Source organism: Tachypleus tridentatus, chromosome 7, assembly GCF_004210375.1.
Source record: "Tachypleus tridentatus isolate NWPU-2018 chromosome 7, ASM421037v1, whole genome shotgun sequence".
NCBI classification, from domain to species: Eukaryota; Metazoa; Arthropoda; class Merostomata; order Xiphosura; family Limulidae; genus Tachypleus; species Tachypleus tridentatus.
The window spans coordinates 184,398,369-184,415,419 of NC_134831.1; the positions used below are offsets into that span (position 1 = coordinate 184,398,369).

The following is a 17,051-nucleotide window of genomic DNA, read 5'->3' on the forward strand; positions in this document are numbered from 1 at the left end:
TATTTATTATTATTTAATATTATTTATTATTTATTATTTTTATTATTATTTTTATATTTATTATTTTTATTATTATTTAATATTTATTATTATTATTATTATTATTATTATTATTTTATATTATTTATTATTATTATTATTTAATATTTATTATTATTATTTAATATTTATTATTATTATTTAATATTTATTATTTTTTATTATTATTTAATATTTATTATTTATTATTATTTAATATTTATTATTTTATTATTTAATATTTATTATTTTTTTTATTTAATATTATTTATTATTATTTATATTTATTATTTTTTTTATTATTTAATATTTATTATTTTTTTATTATTTATTAATTATTTATTATTATTTATTATTTATTATTTATTTATTATTTTTAATATTTATTATTTTATTATTATTATTTTGCGGTAGGTGGTGATTATTATTTAATATTTATTATTATTTATTATTATTTTAATATTTATTATTTTTATTATTATTATTTTATTATTTTCGTTGGTATTTAATATTTATTATTATTTATTATTTAATATTTATTATTTTTTATTATTATTTAATATTTATTATTTTTTATTATTATTTAATATTTATTATTATTATTATTATATTTATTATTTATTATTATTATTTATTATTATTTTATTATTTTATTATTATTTAATATTTATTATTTTATTATTATTATAATATTTATTATTATTTTTATTTTTATTATTATTTTTTAATATTTATTATTATTATTATTTAATATTTATTACTATTTATTATTATTTAATATTTATTATTTTTATTATTATTTAATATTTATTATTTTTATTATTATTATTTAATATAATTATTATAATGTGACGGTCAATTCCACTATTCGTTGGTTATAATGTGACGGTCAATCCCACTTTTTTAAAGTTTTAGCCCAAGAGTTTGCGGTGGGTGGTGATGACTAGCTGTCTTCCCTCTAGTTTTACACTGCTAAATTAGGGACGGCTAGCGCAGATAGCCCTCGAGTAGCTTTAAAATTCTAAAACAAACAAATTATTATTTATTTTTATTAGTATTTATTATTTTTATTATTATTATTTATTATTTATTATTTTATTATTATTATTATTTATTTATTATTATTTATTATTATTTATTATTTATTATTATTATTTTTAATATTATTATTAATATTTATTATTTTATTATTATTTAATATTTATTATTTTTTATTATTATTTAATATTCATTATTATAATTATGTGACGGTCAATCCCACTATTCGTTGGTAAAAGAGTAGCCCAAGAGTTAGCGGTGGGTGGTGATGACTAGCTGCCTTCCCTCTAGTCTTACACTGCTAAATTAGGGACGGCTAGCACAGATAGCCCTCGAGTAGCTTTTGCGAAATTCTAAAACAAACAAATTATTATTTATTTTTATTATTATTTTTTATTATTTTTATTATTATTATTTTTTACTATTTATTATTTTTTTTTATTATTATATATGGCTTTTTATTATTTAATATTTATTATTTTTATTATTATTTAATATTTATTATTTTTTTATTATTATTTAATATTTATTATTTTTATTATTATTTAATATTTATTATTTTTATTATTATTTAATATTTATTATTTTTATTATTATTTAATATAATTATTATAATGTGACGGTCAATCCCACTATTCGTTGGTAAAGGAGTAGCCCAAGAGTTAGCGGTGGGTGGTGATGACTAGCTGCCTTCCCTCTAGTCTTACACTGCTAAATTAGGGACGGCTAGCACAGATAGCCCTCGAGTAGCTTTTGCGAAATTCTAAAACAAACAAATTATTATTTATTTTTATTAGTATTTATTATTTTTATTATTATTATTTTTGTATTTATTATTTTTTTATTATTATATAATATTTTTATTATTTAATATTTATTATTTTTATTATTATTTAATATTTATTATTTTTATTATTATTTAATATTTATTATTTTTATTATTTAATATTTATTATTTTTATTATTATTTAATATTTATTATTATTATTATTTAATATTTATTATTTTTATTATTATTTAATATTTATTATTATTATTATTTAATATTTATTGTTTTTATTGTTATTTAATATTTATAATTTTTATTATTATTATAATATATTTAATATATAATATTAATATATTTATTTATTTTTATGTTTAAAATATAAATTAACTGTGGAGAGATATTTAAGGCGAGCTTCATCATGTATCTAGTTCGCGTAGTAATTCGTTTTTCATCCAATTCTTATCGAAGTACATTATTGTACTATATAGGAGTCTATCTGGTACGGTTGGTATGTTCGAGTATTTGTGAATGAATTGAGATGATATAGTTCTTGGAACTCTGTATGCAGTTGTGAGAAGTGTGTTTTGGATTGTTTGTAATTTGGTTTTAATTATTTTATTGCTTACAGTTATCCATGCTGAAGCTGCATAATCTATTACTGGTCTAATATATGTTTTATAGATATTTAGCATGTTATCTGTAGATGATCCACTGTTTTTACCAGTTAGACTCCTAGCATAGTTAGTTCTTCGCCAGATTTTACTTTAATTTCGTTAACATGATTGATCCAAGTTGATTTTCAATCACAGGTCAGACCTAAAATTTTTGCCGATGGGGCAGTCTGAAGTCGTGTGCCATTCATATATATTTCTGGCTGTTGTTTTTTGTGTTTTGTCAATTTCATAAAGACTACGAGTTGTATTTTTGCTGTGTTTATTTTTATTCTATATTTTTGACAGTATTCGCTTTTTCTATTTATTTGCGGTTGTATGTTGGTGGCTGCTATTGTTGGTGTTGCGGCACTTTTCCAGACTGCCACGTCATCTGCGAACTGTGAAGAGAATCCATGATTCGGATCCCTCAGTGGCATATTGTTTACATACATGATGAAGAGTATAGGGCTAACCACCCCTCCCTGAGGGACACCAGCTAGTGGAGTAAAGTATTCGGAAAATGTTCCTTCAACATTTACTCTACACTTTCTATTTTACAAAAAGTTAGATAACCAGCAAATAATTCCTCACGGTAGTTCCATTTCATTCATTCGGAACCTTAGACCATCGTGCCATACAGTGTCGAATGCTTTCTCGATATCAAGGAAGCAAGCGACAGTACATTCTTTTTTATTGAAGCTATCTATTACAGTTTCGGTTAATCTGATTAGGTGGTCTGTCGTTTGTCTAAATTTCGTGAATCCATTTTGCTCTTTTGGTACTTTTGATGTTATCTCCAAGAATGTGGAGAGTCTATTACTGATTATTCTTTCGAGAATTTTTCCTACACAGCTGGTCAGACTGATTGGTCGGTAGCTATTAGGTTCAGTTGCTGGCTTTCCTTCCTTATGGAACATTAATATATTAGCAAGCTTCCAAGAAACTGGGATGTATAATGTGCTGATAACTGGTTTTGAAATAACCGCTTTTTTTTGCTTTTTTTTTTTAATAGTGACGCGTTACCAAATTTACTTGCCCATTCGGCTTTCTGATTTTTTCGCGGAATATGACGCTAGAGAATTCTTTAGACTTGGACTAATTGCTTTTTATAGTAATATCGATCGAGTAAAGGTTTAGAAAGGCACAAACACTCTGTCCTACTTAGTTTTCCTTTTGTAATGACGAAGTGACATCATAACGAATACTGTCTTTGAGAGTTGACCTATTCGGTATGCAATTTGTCATCAATTTCATCATTCTCTTAGAGATTCTTTTCTTGATATAGATCGGCCTGAACCTACGGTATATGTGCAGAATTACAACACTAAAAACCGGGTTTCGATACCCGTGATGTTCAGGGCACAGAGTTAATTGTGCTGCTTTGTACTTAACTACAAATAAACAAAATGACAAATGACATATCTATTCCTATTTGGAGGGCCCTCGGCAAGACAGCAGTACGCCTATGTAATCACAATGCCAAAATCCGGGCTTCGATACATCACAGCAGAAACAGTAACCCTGGGTGACATTGCTTTGAAACAGCCAAACCCATTTTTAGAGAAAGGGAATACTTGTTTTTCAATATGCTGAGAAACTTCCCTTTAAAACAATTGATTTTAAATTTCACAGCAATTTTAGCGAAAGGCTATAAAACGTTAGGTTTGAAATTGATTATGTTCACTGAACATAAAAATTATGAAATACGGCAATAATTCTACTCCCACCACAGATACTGAACTCCGAATTTTAGTGTTATAAGGTATCAACTCCCCGTTGATACTCAGTTAACATATATCGTTCTTGCTCTTAAAATGGTACTGAAACCAAATTTCTTCTGTCATCATTGTCCCCATTCTCCGATAATTACGAAAATAACTTTCAATATTATAATAGTACGACAAATATTACAGATCAAAAGCTGAAGCCACGTTTACTATTTCTTATCGCGCGAGTTATAAATTTATTCATCAGGCTGGTAACGCTATAAACCTGGAAATATAACTTGTATTAGATTCATTTTCCATAATATTTTCTGTAATAAAGTGTTTGTCACGTCTCTGTTCCTTAAATATTACTAACTGTATAGTAAGTGATATGAAACAAAATAATGAAAATACATTTGAAGGTATTTTCAGAAACAACCCAATTTTTTTAATGACAACGATAACGTCCATGACAGTTCATCATCCACAGAATATGCAGTTATTTGGTCGTAGATTATAAATTACAGACATAATAGAGACGAAGTTTTCAAAGTAAATTTAGTCTGTTTCTTTCTCTGTTGTTAGCCAATAAACAAGGACAAAAATAAATAATATAATTTTCCATTGAAAGCCAATTAGTTATATTTTACTATTCTTATTTTCTTGAAAGTTTGCACTCTAGCGTTTCAAATGATGGCCCACTATAAATAGCGAAACTCAAATCGAAGGATTCGAATGGCAAGTCGTTCTCGAAATTCCGAGGAATTTCTTATAAAATTGAACTTAGTTATATAACTTGTTTTGGTACTGAACTTTCATGGTAATATACTCTTTGTTTTAAAGCATATATTATTAGTTTAAGTATTCGAAATCATTACTAAGAGCAGGAAACAATAAATCGAGAAAAGCGCTAAAACTAAGCCTAAAAACGTAAACATACGTTATAACAATGTCGGTATACACACGGAAAGGTTGGATAATTTGTTTGTTTGCTTTTGAATTTCGCACAAAGCTACTCGAGGGCTATCTGTGCTAGCCGTCCCTAATTTAGCAGTGTAAGACTAGAGGGAAGGCAGCTAGTTATCACCACCCACCGCCAACTCTTGGGCTACTCTTTTACCAACGGATAGTGGGATTGACCGTCACATTATAACGCCCCCACAGCTGAAAGGGCGAGCATGTTTGGCGCGACGGGAATGCGAACCCGCGACCCTCAGATTACGAGTCGCACGCCTTAACACGCTTGGCCATGCCGGGCCAGGTTGGAGAAACAAAAGACTTCCTTGATCGTACTTATAGTTGAGAAGGGTTCTAACTAAGGAATTTCCAATCCTCATCTCAACTTGTTATTCATTGTAAACGTTTTCAGCAAATTCTTTCCAGACAAGAGCTTGTCAGTGTCTTACGTCCACAATTTTTTTTTAAAGTTAGGTTTTCAGAATATACGTTTCGCTCAAGGTGCAAACTAACATTAATAATAAAAAATTATTTATTTTAACTTATGAACAGAATATTTGTGACGTAGAAAGTTTGTATTAATTGAATTCCAGTTTAAGGTAAACACCTTCAAATATTCTGGTGAAATAAGAAATGTTCACCTTTCTAGGCCAAAAGAGCAATTACATTTCTTTCTGCCTTCAGGTAGTGACTAAAACATTGTTTACTTTTTAATAAAGTAGGAAGAAAGATTTTAATCATTCGGTATTCAAGTGCGTCAATTCTCTGGTTTTGGAAAGACGTGTTGGGCATAGTAGTTTAAAGGGGTACAAAATTCAGAAGTGTGTTCAATATTGTTGAGAAGGTCAGAAAATATTTGTAGTTCTAGTGGTTGGTTTGGATTTCGCGCAAAGCTAGACGAAAGCCATCTGTGCTAGCCGTCCCTACTTTAGCAGTGTTAGACCAGATAAAGGCAAATATTCATCACCACCCACCGCTAACTTTTGAGCTACTCTCTTTCATAGTATAACCCTCCCACGGCTGAAAGGGCGAGCATGTTGGGTGCTACGTGAATTTGAACCCACGGGCCTTATGTTACAAATCGAGCGCCTCAACCGGCTGGCCATGTAGAGCGTAGTATTAGGGAGAAAACTAGGAAGTATTTATAGTATTGGTGAGAATAAATGAAATTACTGTAATGTTTTTATGTCTGTCCGGGAGAGTGACTTTTTTTCTCTTCGCTCACTTTAAAAAGGCTAATCTTTTTGTTGACAATTATTAAAATAAGGATTAACGTGGATTTTAAATTCATCTTTTTTCGTAGTACAATTTGTCTACTTAATATGCAAGCTGATTACAATTTACTTTAGAAATCGTCTGAAAATTTAGTTTGCACTTAATCCTTCCAATTTTTTTGGAGTTGAATAAGGAAGCATAATCGGTTATTAGCCCTAAAAAATCTCTTTAAATATATTTAATGAATATATTTGATTTTTTGTTAATTTTGTTTGGTTTTAGGTTACAATTTTTATGTGAAAACATTGAACTTTTAACATTCTTAGTGATGCACTATCGCAGAGGTCTTTTACGTTCTCGTTAAAATTGAAACAAATAAAAATGATTATACCCAACATTTAAGTCAAATGCAATAAAAAATCTTAACGAATAGGTTACTCTCTAGGACAGTGCATGTCTTCTAATAGCAATATTACACTGAATAAGCTGCTCTGTATACCGGGGAGAATCGAACCCGTCTTTAAGGGATCATAAAAATTAATAAGTTTTCGTGTACCCAAAAATCTGAAATACAAACTAACGAATAGTTTTTTCCAACAGATAATTATGAAAAGTAATTAATTGAACTAAATTACAGAAGCAAATAATCAACAAACAATTTCTTCTCTAGTAAATTATTAAACTAAAGATTCCAATAAATTGCAACAAGTGAAAAATTTGGTATTATGGTGTGAAATTAACAAAATTGTGAAAAACAAGATACAACGTAATACAAAAGTACTGTAGTTGATAAAGTCGAAATGAGGCTGGCGCATTGTTATAAAAGACATTTTGTACATTCTCCAAACTTCCGTTGTTCGATGCAGGGCGAATGTCCAGTACATGGCACAGCATGGGATAAATATTGACGGTTTCGAAAATTGAATTAATAATGAAGTTTTTCTTGAAACTTGGTCCTCTTGCTAGAAAAAGAGGTCTCATAGATCGTAAACGATTGTCATATCCGTGTTGTCCTATTTTACTTTTAGCGAAATCCTCCGGTGTAGGAGTTCTCTGAAATGGATAAAACAGATGTGTGTAGAGAAAAATAACTTATAGCTTCTTTAAGTGTAAATAATACAGATAACATTCAAAGAAAAAAGTTACTCTCCTAACAATAATGAAATATTTTATTCAGCCAACGTTTCGCCATTATATCTTTATCATTCTTGTGTAATAATAAATTTAACTATTATTGCTTACACTGACATCAATATTTAAAAGATATGTGTGAAAACAAATATAATTTTCAACATGCTGATGTGTCAATTTTACACTTTCTTAAATAAAAGTTTAGAGCAATTTGAAATGGAAATTTCGCCTCACCGTAACTATGAAATATCCTTCGTCAGCTACAGCTATGATGGGCATTATTCGTCTGTGGTTCTTATAATGAAACCTGTCTGGTATATCTTGTTTTCTGTACACCGTCATGTTTGGGTGAGCATTCTTCAACCTCTCATATACGCTGGCCTCTCTTCCTTTTATAGGCATAATTGCAGCTACAGCTCCAAAATCTGGTATTATTTGTATGTCATCCTCTAAACTTATATAATCGTTCAAGACAATTATGTGGTTGGAATCAAGAGTTATGTTCGTCATTCCGTGGTCACTTACAAGAATGAGGTTTATTTCTTCTAACAAGTTAGAACTTTTCAATTTTTCCAAAATATAACCAAGGGTATCATCTACAGCTTTTACCGCTTCTTCCACACCGGAACTGAAAACTCCGTACTGATGTCCCGCAGAATCCGGCTCGTGGAAATATAATAGCACAAGTTCAGCGTTTTCCTTGAGTAACCAGTCAATAGCTGTGTCTACTCGCATTTTGAAAGAAATCGATTTATTGTAAACTAAGGACAAGTCAGGTAATATGTTTTTCAATTGAACGTTAGATCCAGGCCAGAAATACGTCCCGACTTTCACTCCTTGTAATTTTGCTGTTGTCCATATTGGTTCTCCGTCATCCCACCATTTACTTTCAGTATTTCTAATGTTGAAAGTTTCGTTGAACAGCGGATCATACATCGAGTTACTGACTATTCCGTGGCTCTCTTCGTACAGACCTTACAAGACAAAAGAATTTTATCACTTATTCGCTGTTTCCGTGTGCTGTTCTAAACAGAAACAGCTTGATGATTTATTATACATCAGTACAAACCTCATTTTGTACAGAATCGTGAAAGAAAACCATATGTTGTTGACATGTTATGTTTCATAGTTGTAACGCTACTATAATGGATTATCTGTTAACAGCGCCAGATTTTAACGTTGTAAGCTGGTAAGCGGATCGATAACCCACAGATAAGAAGAAAGGGCGCCCGTTTTCTGATATGTGACTAACTACATTCAATGGGCTTGTTACATAGGATTTAAAAACACGTTTTATCAATTCCGATTTGTTTGTTTTGTTTTATTAAAAGATACAAATGCCATCTTACCAAACTTTGTTGAGAAATAAAAAATAGAGTAGATCTTGTTAAACCATTTTAAACATATCTTAAGTTATTATGTGATACAAAAAACAACCAATCTTGTGTTGGGATATTAAGTTATTATGTCATACTTAAAAATAGCCAATATGGTCGTAGGTTATTAAGTTATTTTATTGTACACAAAAACAGGGCCCGGCACGGCCAAGTTGGCCAGGGTGCTCGTAATCTGAGGGTCGCGAGTTCGAATCCTCGTCGCATCAAACCTGGTCGCCTTTTAAGCCTATGGGGGCGTTATAATGTGACGATCAGGCCCACTATTCGTTGGTGAAAGAGTAGCGCAAAATTTGGCGGTGGGTGATGATGACTAGTTGCTTTTCCTCTTGTCTTACATTGCTAATTTAGAGACGGTTAGCGCCGATAGCCGTATTGTAGCTGTGCGCGAAATACACAAACAAACGCAAAACAGTCCACCTTGTGTTGTTATTGTAAATTATGCCGTAAAAAACAGCCCACCTGCTGTTGAAATGTTAAGTTATTGTGTCACACACAGAAACAACCAATCTAGTGTTGGGATATTAAGGTACACAGTTTTAATACATAAGCTGTATACTGCAACAGCCTTGGATCATTACATCTTGAATGAAACTGGGATCGTATGTAATCCCACCGCTATTTCCAGTATTTTGCTGACATCATATCTTTATTTTCTACGTATTTGTGGCTACTTTTACTATCCAAGATGAAAGGAGACTACAACAGTTCTGCAGCAAATTTTAAACATTAAGCTCTTAGTATAGTGTATCTGTATAATGTGTAAGTCGATGGTTATACGAAACATTTGTATTATTACTATCATTACAGAACAAAACGAATACTTTACTTTATATTTTATATGTAAATACAGTATTGGTATTGTATGAAGTTGTTAAACATTATTTATTGGTCGTTAGATTTTTGTTTCTGTTGATTTACGACTAGTGCGCCCCTATTGTTTTGTTCATTCCCCATGCGTGTGTCTGTGTTTCGTACAGCTGAGACACATCGGGCTACCTGCTGTGTCCACCGAGTGTAATTGAACCCCTGATTTTAGGGTTGTAAATCCGAAGTCTTAGTGCTCTTTTAGCAAGGGGCTTCATTCCACATGCTTGGTGTAAACAATTCAGAAGAAATTTCATTATGTATTTACAAGATTATAGAAAGACATAGTGCACCTGACGCTATTTTTTACAACTCCTTGTAGATTAAAGGCTTAGACAATTAAAAAACAAATATACACCAATCTCTCATTAAACAAATAAAAAAGTACCAGTCCATTCTAATTATCACATTAGATGTCACATCACGCTGCCATTAACACGACTTGCATCATCCAGTTACCAGTTTATATATAAATACATATTATTATCTAATATTCATAATCTTCTTACTGTTTTGCGATTTATTGTCTCAGTTTAGTATGAATTGATTTGTCGCGTTTATCGATCAGTTATCTTTATTGTAATAGCACTTCTTTAAGTACAGGATTTCGAAAAACATACAAAATAATTATAATTCGAGACACTGAAATCCATAAGTCTACTTAATTAAGCCTAGACTACGTACGGCCTATGTGGGATAAAGAGATAAACTAAAAATGTAATTTGTGTATGTTTTTATGCTTCAGTTTAGTTAGGATTAAACTGCCATTTTTAATACTATGAGTAGACTATTGGTTTTGAATTTGAAGATACGAGAATTTACTCAGTTAAGTGAGCAAATTATTACAATCAACAGAAAAATAGTATGTAATTAGCAGTTAATGATATCATCAGGGATTTAATAACAAAAGAAGGAAGGGTAATGTTTTCCTTTATTCAATTTTTGCTTCCATAATATTTGTCCTCAGCTATTAGAATTTCACCTTGCAAAAGAACAGCCATACAAAGACAACTTGTACCAAAGCTGTAAAGGTACGAGAGAGTTTCTTTCAATTGTTGTTGTAGTTTCACAACGGCATGACACTAAAACAAGGCCAAGCATGTATAAACATTATAGAAAAATCCTTGTAACATATAACCTTTATGTAAACTTGAGGATTAGTGCACTCCAGAGTTCTCTCCATCGATGTAAAACCAATCATTTATATAACCATTTTACCACACTTTTAGATACAAGTGAAGCTGTTATGATTTTAAAAATTACTGAAGTATTGCGAAGCTACTGCTGTTTTAATGTAGGTGCTTCATCATCATATAACAGTTTTTAACCCTTGTTTTCATCTTGGGTGTTAATGTGATTCTTTTTTCAGGAGAAATGAAGAAGTAATTTGCCTTTCTTTTCTTATGTTACTCCCGTATACTGTAAAACTTTCCCTTTGTCCCTTTTAAGAAATCCACACAATTAGAATAGCAGAAATAAGACAGTATAAACGTATTACCGTTTACAAATTAGTCTTTCTTTAATAGGTAAATAAAATCATTTTAGCTAAAAGCCCCACCTACCTCATGCAAAGTTCATGCTGTTCATAAATAGGTAGTTTAACAACAAAAAGTACGTTTCGGGTGAAATTTGTAACATATTAAAAACCCCATACATTGGTTTTGTTTTAGTGTTGTTGTTGTTTTTATAACAAATAGAATCAGCATGACCACAGTCTTAAGCGAAGAGTGCTCAACTTCAAATTTCATTAGGCCTTAGTAAATTTCACTAAATAAACACGTTATATCAAAAACAGAACTTAGAAGAGAAAGAAAAAAAAAGATAAAGAGAAGGCTTGGTTATTTCAGCACCTACATAACACCACTACCATTGAGTGGAAACCTAGCTATCCAACTGAACTGCAAAGATACAAATGAAGAAAAAAATCAATCTTAGTGATATAAACTTTACGTGTTTGCTAAACCTTTAACACTTTCAAAAGGTGGACCTTTCTTCTTCAGAAAAAGAAATGACCACATTTTGAAAATGCTCGTGTTATATGGTTTTTATTCATTTCTATCAAGACTTCTTGAACCTACGCGTTTTTCTAACGTAATGAATGCTAAATCTTGAAAATATTTCAATGTTTAGGTTCATCCAGACTGTTTCGGTGTGAATGGTATCTATACGCGACTTAAACGGCGTGGAGTTGAAGGAATTTTCTTCTAATACTCAAAGAGCCGAAATGAAACACAAGATAAATCATGCCTTCTTGTTATTAAAAACGGAAGGAAACACAATATATATATATATGAATTATTTCAACGAAATCCGAATACGTACGTATTTATGTAACTGCACTCGATTCTTAAGCATTTTCCGAGGAAAGGAGCTGTTACTCATGCTCCGCCAATGATAATTGCTGCTGCTTCTAGTGCATAGAAAGTAAACTATACTGAATTAATTCTTGATGACGAGGAACCCGCTTGAAATAAGATGAACTAGGAAGGTCGAAACGTCATTCTCCCCTTTTCAGTAAAAGTGTTCATACCCATACCAAATGTTGTGAGATACGTTTATACTAAACTCACCTGTTGCTATTGTATAATGATCGGGAAAAGTCTTGGTAACAAATGCAGTGCGAACGCCAAACTGGGCACGAACTCCAGTATTGGCCACGAAATCAAAATTGGGTGTGGCGTACTTTCCAAGATAGTCGTAGCGAAATCCATCAAACGACACCAGCAGCACCTTTTGTCTAGTAGTAACACAGTCTAGTCCGACGAGTGTGTATATACCAAACACAAATACAAGTTTAATAGAATTATGCAGCAGCATACTAGTATGATCCTTACCAGACTATTTCACATACTTTATCAATACGTTGAGGATCAACTAAAACATGAAGACAGTGTCTCTTCTCTTCGTCCTGTGCTAGTCACGCTAGTTTTTTTTTAAGTCCACATTTCTGTACAGCTACTTTCACAAGGTCACAGTTCTGCTTGTTTTCCGAGACCGTTTCAAAACATATATTCAAGGAAAATCAGCTGTCCAATGAGAATGACGCTGAAATAATATATCGAAGTGACGTATGAAAAACGAACACCAAAATTTCGTCCAGGAAAAGTATGAAAATGCATAAGATTTAAATAAACCTTGCCCCCTTCTAACTTGACTCGTGCACTTCCGAATCACCAGTACAATACGGAAACGCGTACACACCACCAACCGTTTAAATTTTACACATAGCATTCCATAGGAAAACTGGTTCGAAGTTCTTTACTAGCTACAGTGAAGGCGTAGTATATAGATTTTACACTTATCAATAACTCGCATATATATAGACATGTGTGTGGCCAAAAGGTTCCAGTTTTCGAAGTTGCCAGAGAAAGAATGTTGCACTTGGAAACGTGACCGAACTTGTCCCCGATTGTACTATATCGGATCTTCAAGAATCATTATATCTACATTTAATGCCTTATATTTATTATCAACTATGCTGTAAAAATTTCTGCTGCCAGTTTAGATATAATGATTATTATTGTTTCTGTTACAAGCTTATGCATACCACATTATTATTGTTACTTGCTCAAGTATACAACATTATTATTGTTACAAGTTTAGGCACATTACTATTGTTGTCACTAGCTTAGGGTATACTATAGTTATTATTACTGCTAGCTGTAATGTGATGACTCTAGTGCAATCGCCGAACATGCAACCTTTTAATACGTCATATTTAAAATTAGATACATCTGTGAAACACAACTTCATTAACATTGCAAGCCTCTACAATACTACCTATACCTGACATTATAGTTATTACAGTTAATTTTTTTTTATACAGGTGTCTCTCTTCTTGTTTACGCCCCTCACGTTATAAAGAATCTCGAGCAGTGAAAATCACCGAAGTAAACGTGATTCTGTATAAAGCAACAGTTTACGTATTAACAAACATGCTCGCCCTTTCAGATGTGGGAGCGTTATAAAATTACGGTCAATCCCACTATTCGTTGGTAAAAGAGTAGCCCAAGAGTTGGCGGTGGGTGGTGATGACTATATGTCTTCCCTCTAGTCTTACACTGTTAAATTAGGGACGGCTAGCATAGGTAGCCATCGAGTAGCTTTGTGCGAAATTCAAAAACAAACAAACGTATTAACACAAACCTGGTTGTGTTTTTAGTAGCGGTTTCACAAATCTTACTCGTTGACAATGCTCAAGTTTCCATAATATTTGATTCAGGTTTCCGAACATATATATTTTTCTCTTTCATAGAAAACACCACTGGTTTCTCATGTACTTATGGGGTGATTAAGAACATTACGTTCTCATCTTAAACAGGATGTAGAAGTGCTTGTCATACCTTGCATCATTTGTTAGATTACCACGCTTCCGTGTTGGCTGACGTCAGTGTACCGAACGTGCGTATTATTTCCGAGTTTGGTTTGTTTCTATGGGAAATTCCGTAAAATTTGGAAATGCTGAATTTGGTTGATTTGACAATAACCATATCGTACCAAATCTAAATGAAATTTCCAAACTTAAAATCGAAAGTTGTGTACTCAAGATTTTAGTTTAGCCAAAGATAATTAACGTTACTGTCTTTAAGGCCTTAATTTATTGCATCTACCCCTGTGATATACTAACAGAGGCAAATTGATACACACTGACTTATTTACAGGAACGGAATATTTACCAGTGAAACTATTCAGGACCAACTCTCTATTTGTGGCAGTGGTTCAAAATGCAAGTTTAGCGCAACATTACAGCCAAGGCCATACTAGAGAACAGAATAAATGGAGTGGGAATAGTAAATGGTTTGGGATATTTTGCCATACCAAACTAGTTCGAAATAGGAACGTTTAAAAACTATAATCTATTATTACAATTTCATGAAGCATACGTAAACATTTTCACATTGATACAGAGTCAGATTTAGAGGGAATAAAACCCATGCATTTGCACAAGGGCTTCTAAAGGTCTGAATCTGGTTCTAGATACAGACTATAACTTTACAACAGATCTCAGCAACTGAAGAAATGATAAATCAGCCCTGTCCAGTGTAAAGGTTCAAACGGTTGATCAGTGTGGACACGGAGCCACTAGCATTGTTATCAAAATTTCAAATCAAAATTAAAAAATAACAGATTTAAATATTTGAAAAAGCAATTTTTTTTTGTAAACAACTCAAAGGCTATAAACTGTTTGTGAGCAGAGCTATATTGGTCCATCTTGTGTTCATCGCATGGAATCAAAACCTGAATTTTAGCGTTGTTTGTAAAATTACCTTTGTCACGCAAGGAAACGTTTATAAAAATAAAAAAACATGCTTACAGTAAAAAAAAAACATGGAAAAACATTAACATGAATTTAAGAATATAATATAGTAGCAGCAGGATTATCTACCACACACGATATTCTGGACTGCTTAGGTTTTTATTGTTAATATTACATTACGTATAGTACTGTGCAAAATTGTGAAAACAAAGTCATTATTCAGAGAATAACGGAAAGTAAATCACAGGTGAAACATTACAATTCTATTAATCTTCATACTTAATACAACAGAAATTCAGTGGAAATGTTCGAATTGAGCAAATACTTAAAGTGCTCCCCTTTTGTTTTAGTAACTACGGACTGTCTTTCATACATTGTTGAAACATTTAATCCAAGTGACCTTTGGGATTTTTACAAATATCTCAAATACACTCCCATAAAGTTTCTTTGGAAGTAACTTTTGATTCGTCAAGTTTTTGATCTAGCAAATTCCAGATCTGCATAAATAGGTTAAGATCTGAGCTCTTTGGGGGTCATTACACCATTTGAATGACCCCAGTAGCTTCTTAGATAAGTAATTCCTGCATAGGTTGGTTGAGCGTTTTGGATCATTATCTTCTTGGTAGCAGAATCATTTAACAATAATACGCAAACTAGTGGGTATACTTTCACTGGTGGTGCTTGCGCTGATCCATTATTCCATCTCTTTTGCAAATAACTCCTGTGGTCTCAACATAAAAACAACCCAAACCATCACATTGCCTCCCCCATGCTTTACATTGTGGTATTTTTCAACTTTCTTGGGACGGACGTACAATCTACGCTTCAAATCAAATATTTCATATTTGGTGTCATCCATCCGTAACACTTTTTCAATCATCAGTAGTCAAGTGTCTGTACGTTTTAGCAGCTTTCAAGTCTCTTCACAATATTTAGAGTTCGAAGTAAATTTTTTAAAACTGCTACACTGTCGTTGAATCGTCATTATATTGTAAACCTGGACACTTTCCTGTTATTTAGTACATGGTCTTTTGTCAATTTGTATCCAAGGGGTTATATGTTGCTATTTTGACAATAAATGTATTATGTACATGTTGAAATTTTGATTTTATTTTACGTGCTTTGTAATTTACGATGTTTAACTTAAGATAATAAAAATGTTATTCAAAGCGAACTGCTTAGCTTAAAAAGTCTTAACCGTAATGTTTCACATAGCTTCTGCTCCCTTTGTTCTCTTTACCCTGCACCCAATCATTTTTGAAAGGTTATTGTGCATGTTTTCTTTCGTGGTAAGAAATTAAATGAAATCACTGTAGACATACACTTTACAGCATTTAGAGTAATACCACCATATATCTGTAATGTAACTTTGCACTCTTAATGGTATGTTTCCCTTCCATAATCATTCTTGATTAATACAACATAACTACTTGTAATGAAATTATTCGTTACTAATCAACTCATAAATTCGATTTCTAACCTTTACACATCCGTCAATTCTCACTCCTGGGTTTGCGAATCCCACACAATTTATCAACAACTGGGACTCTGCCCCAAACTCCATAACTGGCATGGACAGGGGACCCCTCCTAACCCTTCTATCTGGAATTCATTAACTCTTCCAAATCTAACTTTTTGGTCCAACTATTTCAATGTATCTTTTTTTTTTTTTGCTTTCTCAAAACTATGTTTTTCCATAGAATCATACCTTGAACCACTAAACTATTTACCACTTTTGAGACAAGTCTTTCCTTTCGTGACTTTATAACCTTTAAAGTGTGATTTGGTCATTGTCCCTCTAAATCACAAAATTAGCTGGTCTATAATATGATCTTTGAAGTCACGTTCTTGACACTTAACAGCAGTATATCTTCAAATTCTCAGTCACCTAGCAACTAATCTACATCTTGTCATTTAGCAATTAAAGCTAATTCTCAAATTATATTACTTTGCACTATGCTTCAACCTGAATAAAGTGTTTTTTCTTCACCTGCATTTATCACAGCCAGTGCACATGGGATCTCTGAAACATAAGAACGAAAAGCC

At 31.8% G+C, this 17,051-nt stretch overlaps 2 protein-coding genes across 3 annotated transcripts in view; both read right to left on the minus strand.

The window, feature by feature from the left end:
• Positions 1–4,609: 4,609 nt before the first annotated feature.
• Positions 4,610–14,082, minus strand: LOC143257471 (ectonucleotide pyrophosphatase/phosphodiesterase family member 5-like). Of its 2 annotated transcripts, none has more exons than XM_076516168.1 (3): positions 13,895–14,082; positions 7,722–8,461; positions 4,610–7,409 (listed from the first exon to the last, which is right to left on the minus strand). In XM_076516168.1, exons 1-3 carry the CDS (start codon positions 13,980–13,982, stop codon positions 7,080–7,082), a joined length of 1,158 nt encoding a protein of 385 aa, XP_076372283.1. In that variant the 5' UTR covers positions 13,983–14,082; the 3' UTR covers positions 4,610–7,079. The 2 variants fall into 2 exon arrangements, with proteins under 2 accessions (XP_076372283.1, XP_076372282.1); XM_076516167.1 differs by lacking the exon at positions 13,895–14,082 and adding an exon at positions 12,319–13,807.
• A 129-nt stretch (positions 14,083–14,211) lies between these two features.
• LOC143257469 (beta-TrCP-like) overlaps positions 14,212–17,051 on the minus strand; it is a 32,604-nt gene continuing 29,764 nt past the window's right edge. Inside the window, exon 12 of the mRNA XM_076516163.1 lies at positions 14,212–17,028. Within this exon, the coding sequence (XP_076372278.1) occupies positions 16,992–17,028 (37 nt within the window). The 3' untranslated portion in view covers positions 14,212–16,991. The remainder of the gene's footprint in view (positions 17,029–17,051) is intronic.

Bases quoted from the DNA above. Each gene is read 5' to 3' on its own strand.
- LOC143257471 (XM_076516167.1), bottom strand. From the start codon at position 12,565: ATGCTGCTGCATAATTCTATTAAACTTGTATTTGTGTTTGGTATATAC. The intron at 8,462-12,318 runs GTGAGTTTAGTA...TTGTCTTGTAAG, and splicing joins TCATTATACAATAGCAACAG to GTCTGTACGAAGAGAGCCAC. The intron at 7,410-7,721 runs GTGAGGCGAAAT...TATCCATTTCAG, and splicing joins AAGGATATTTCATAGTTACG to AGAACTCCTACACCGGAGGA.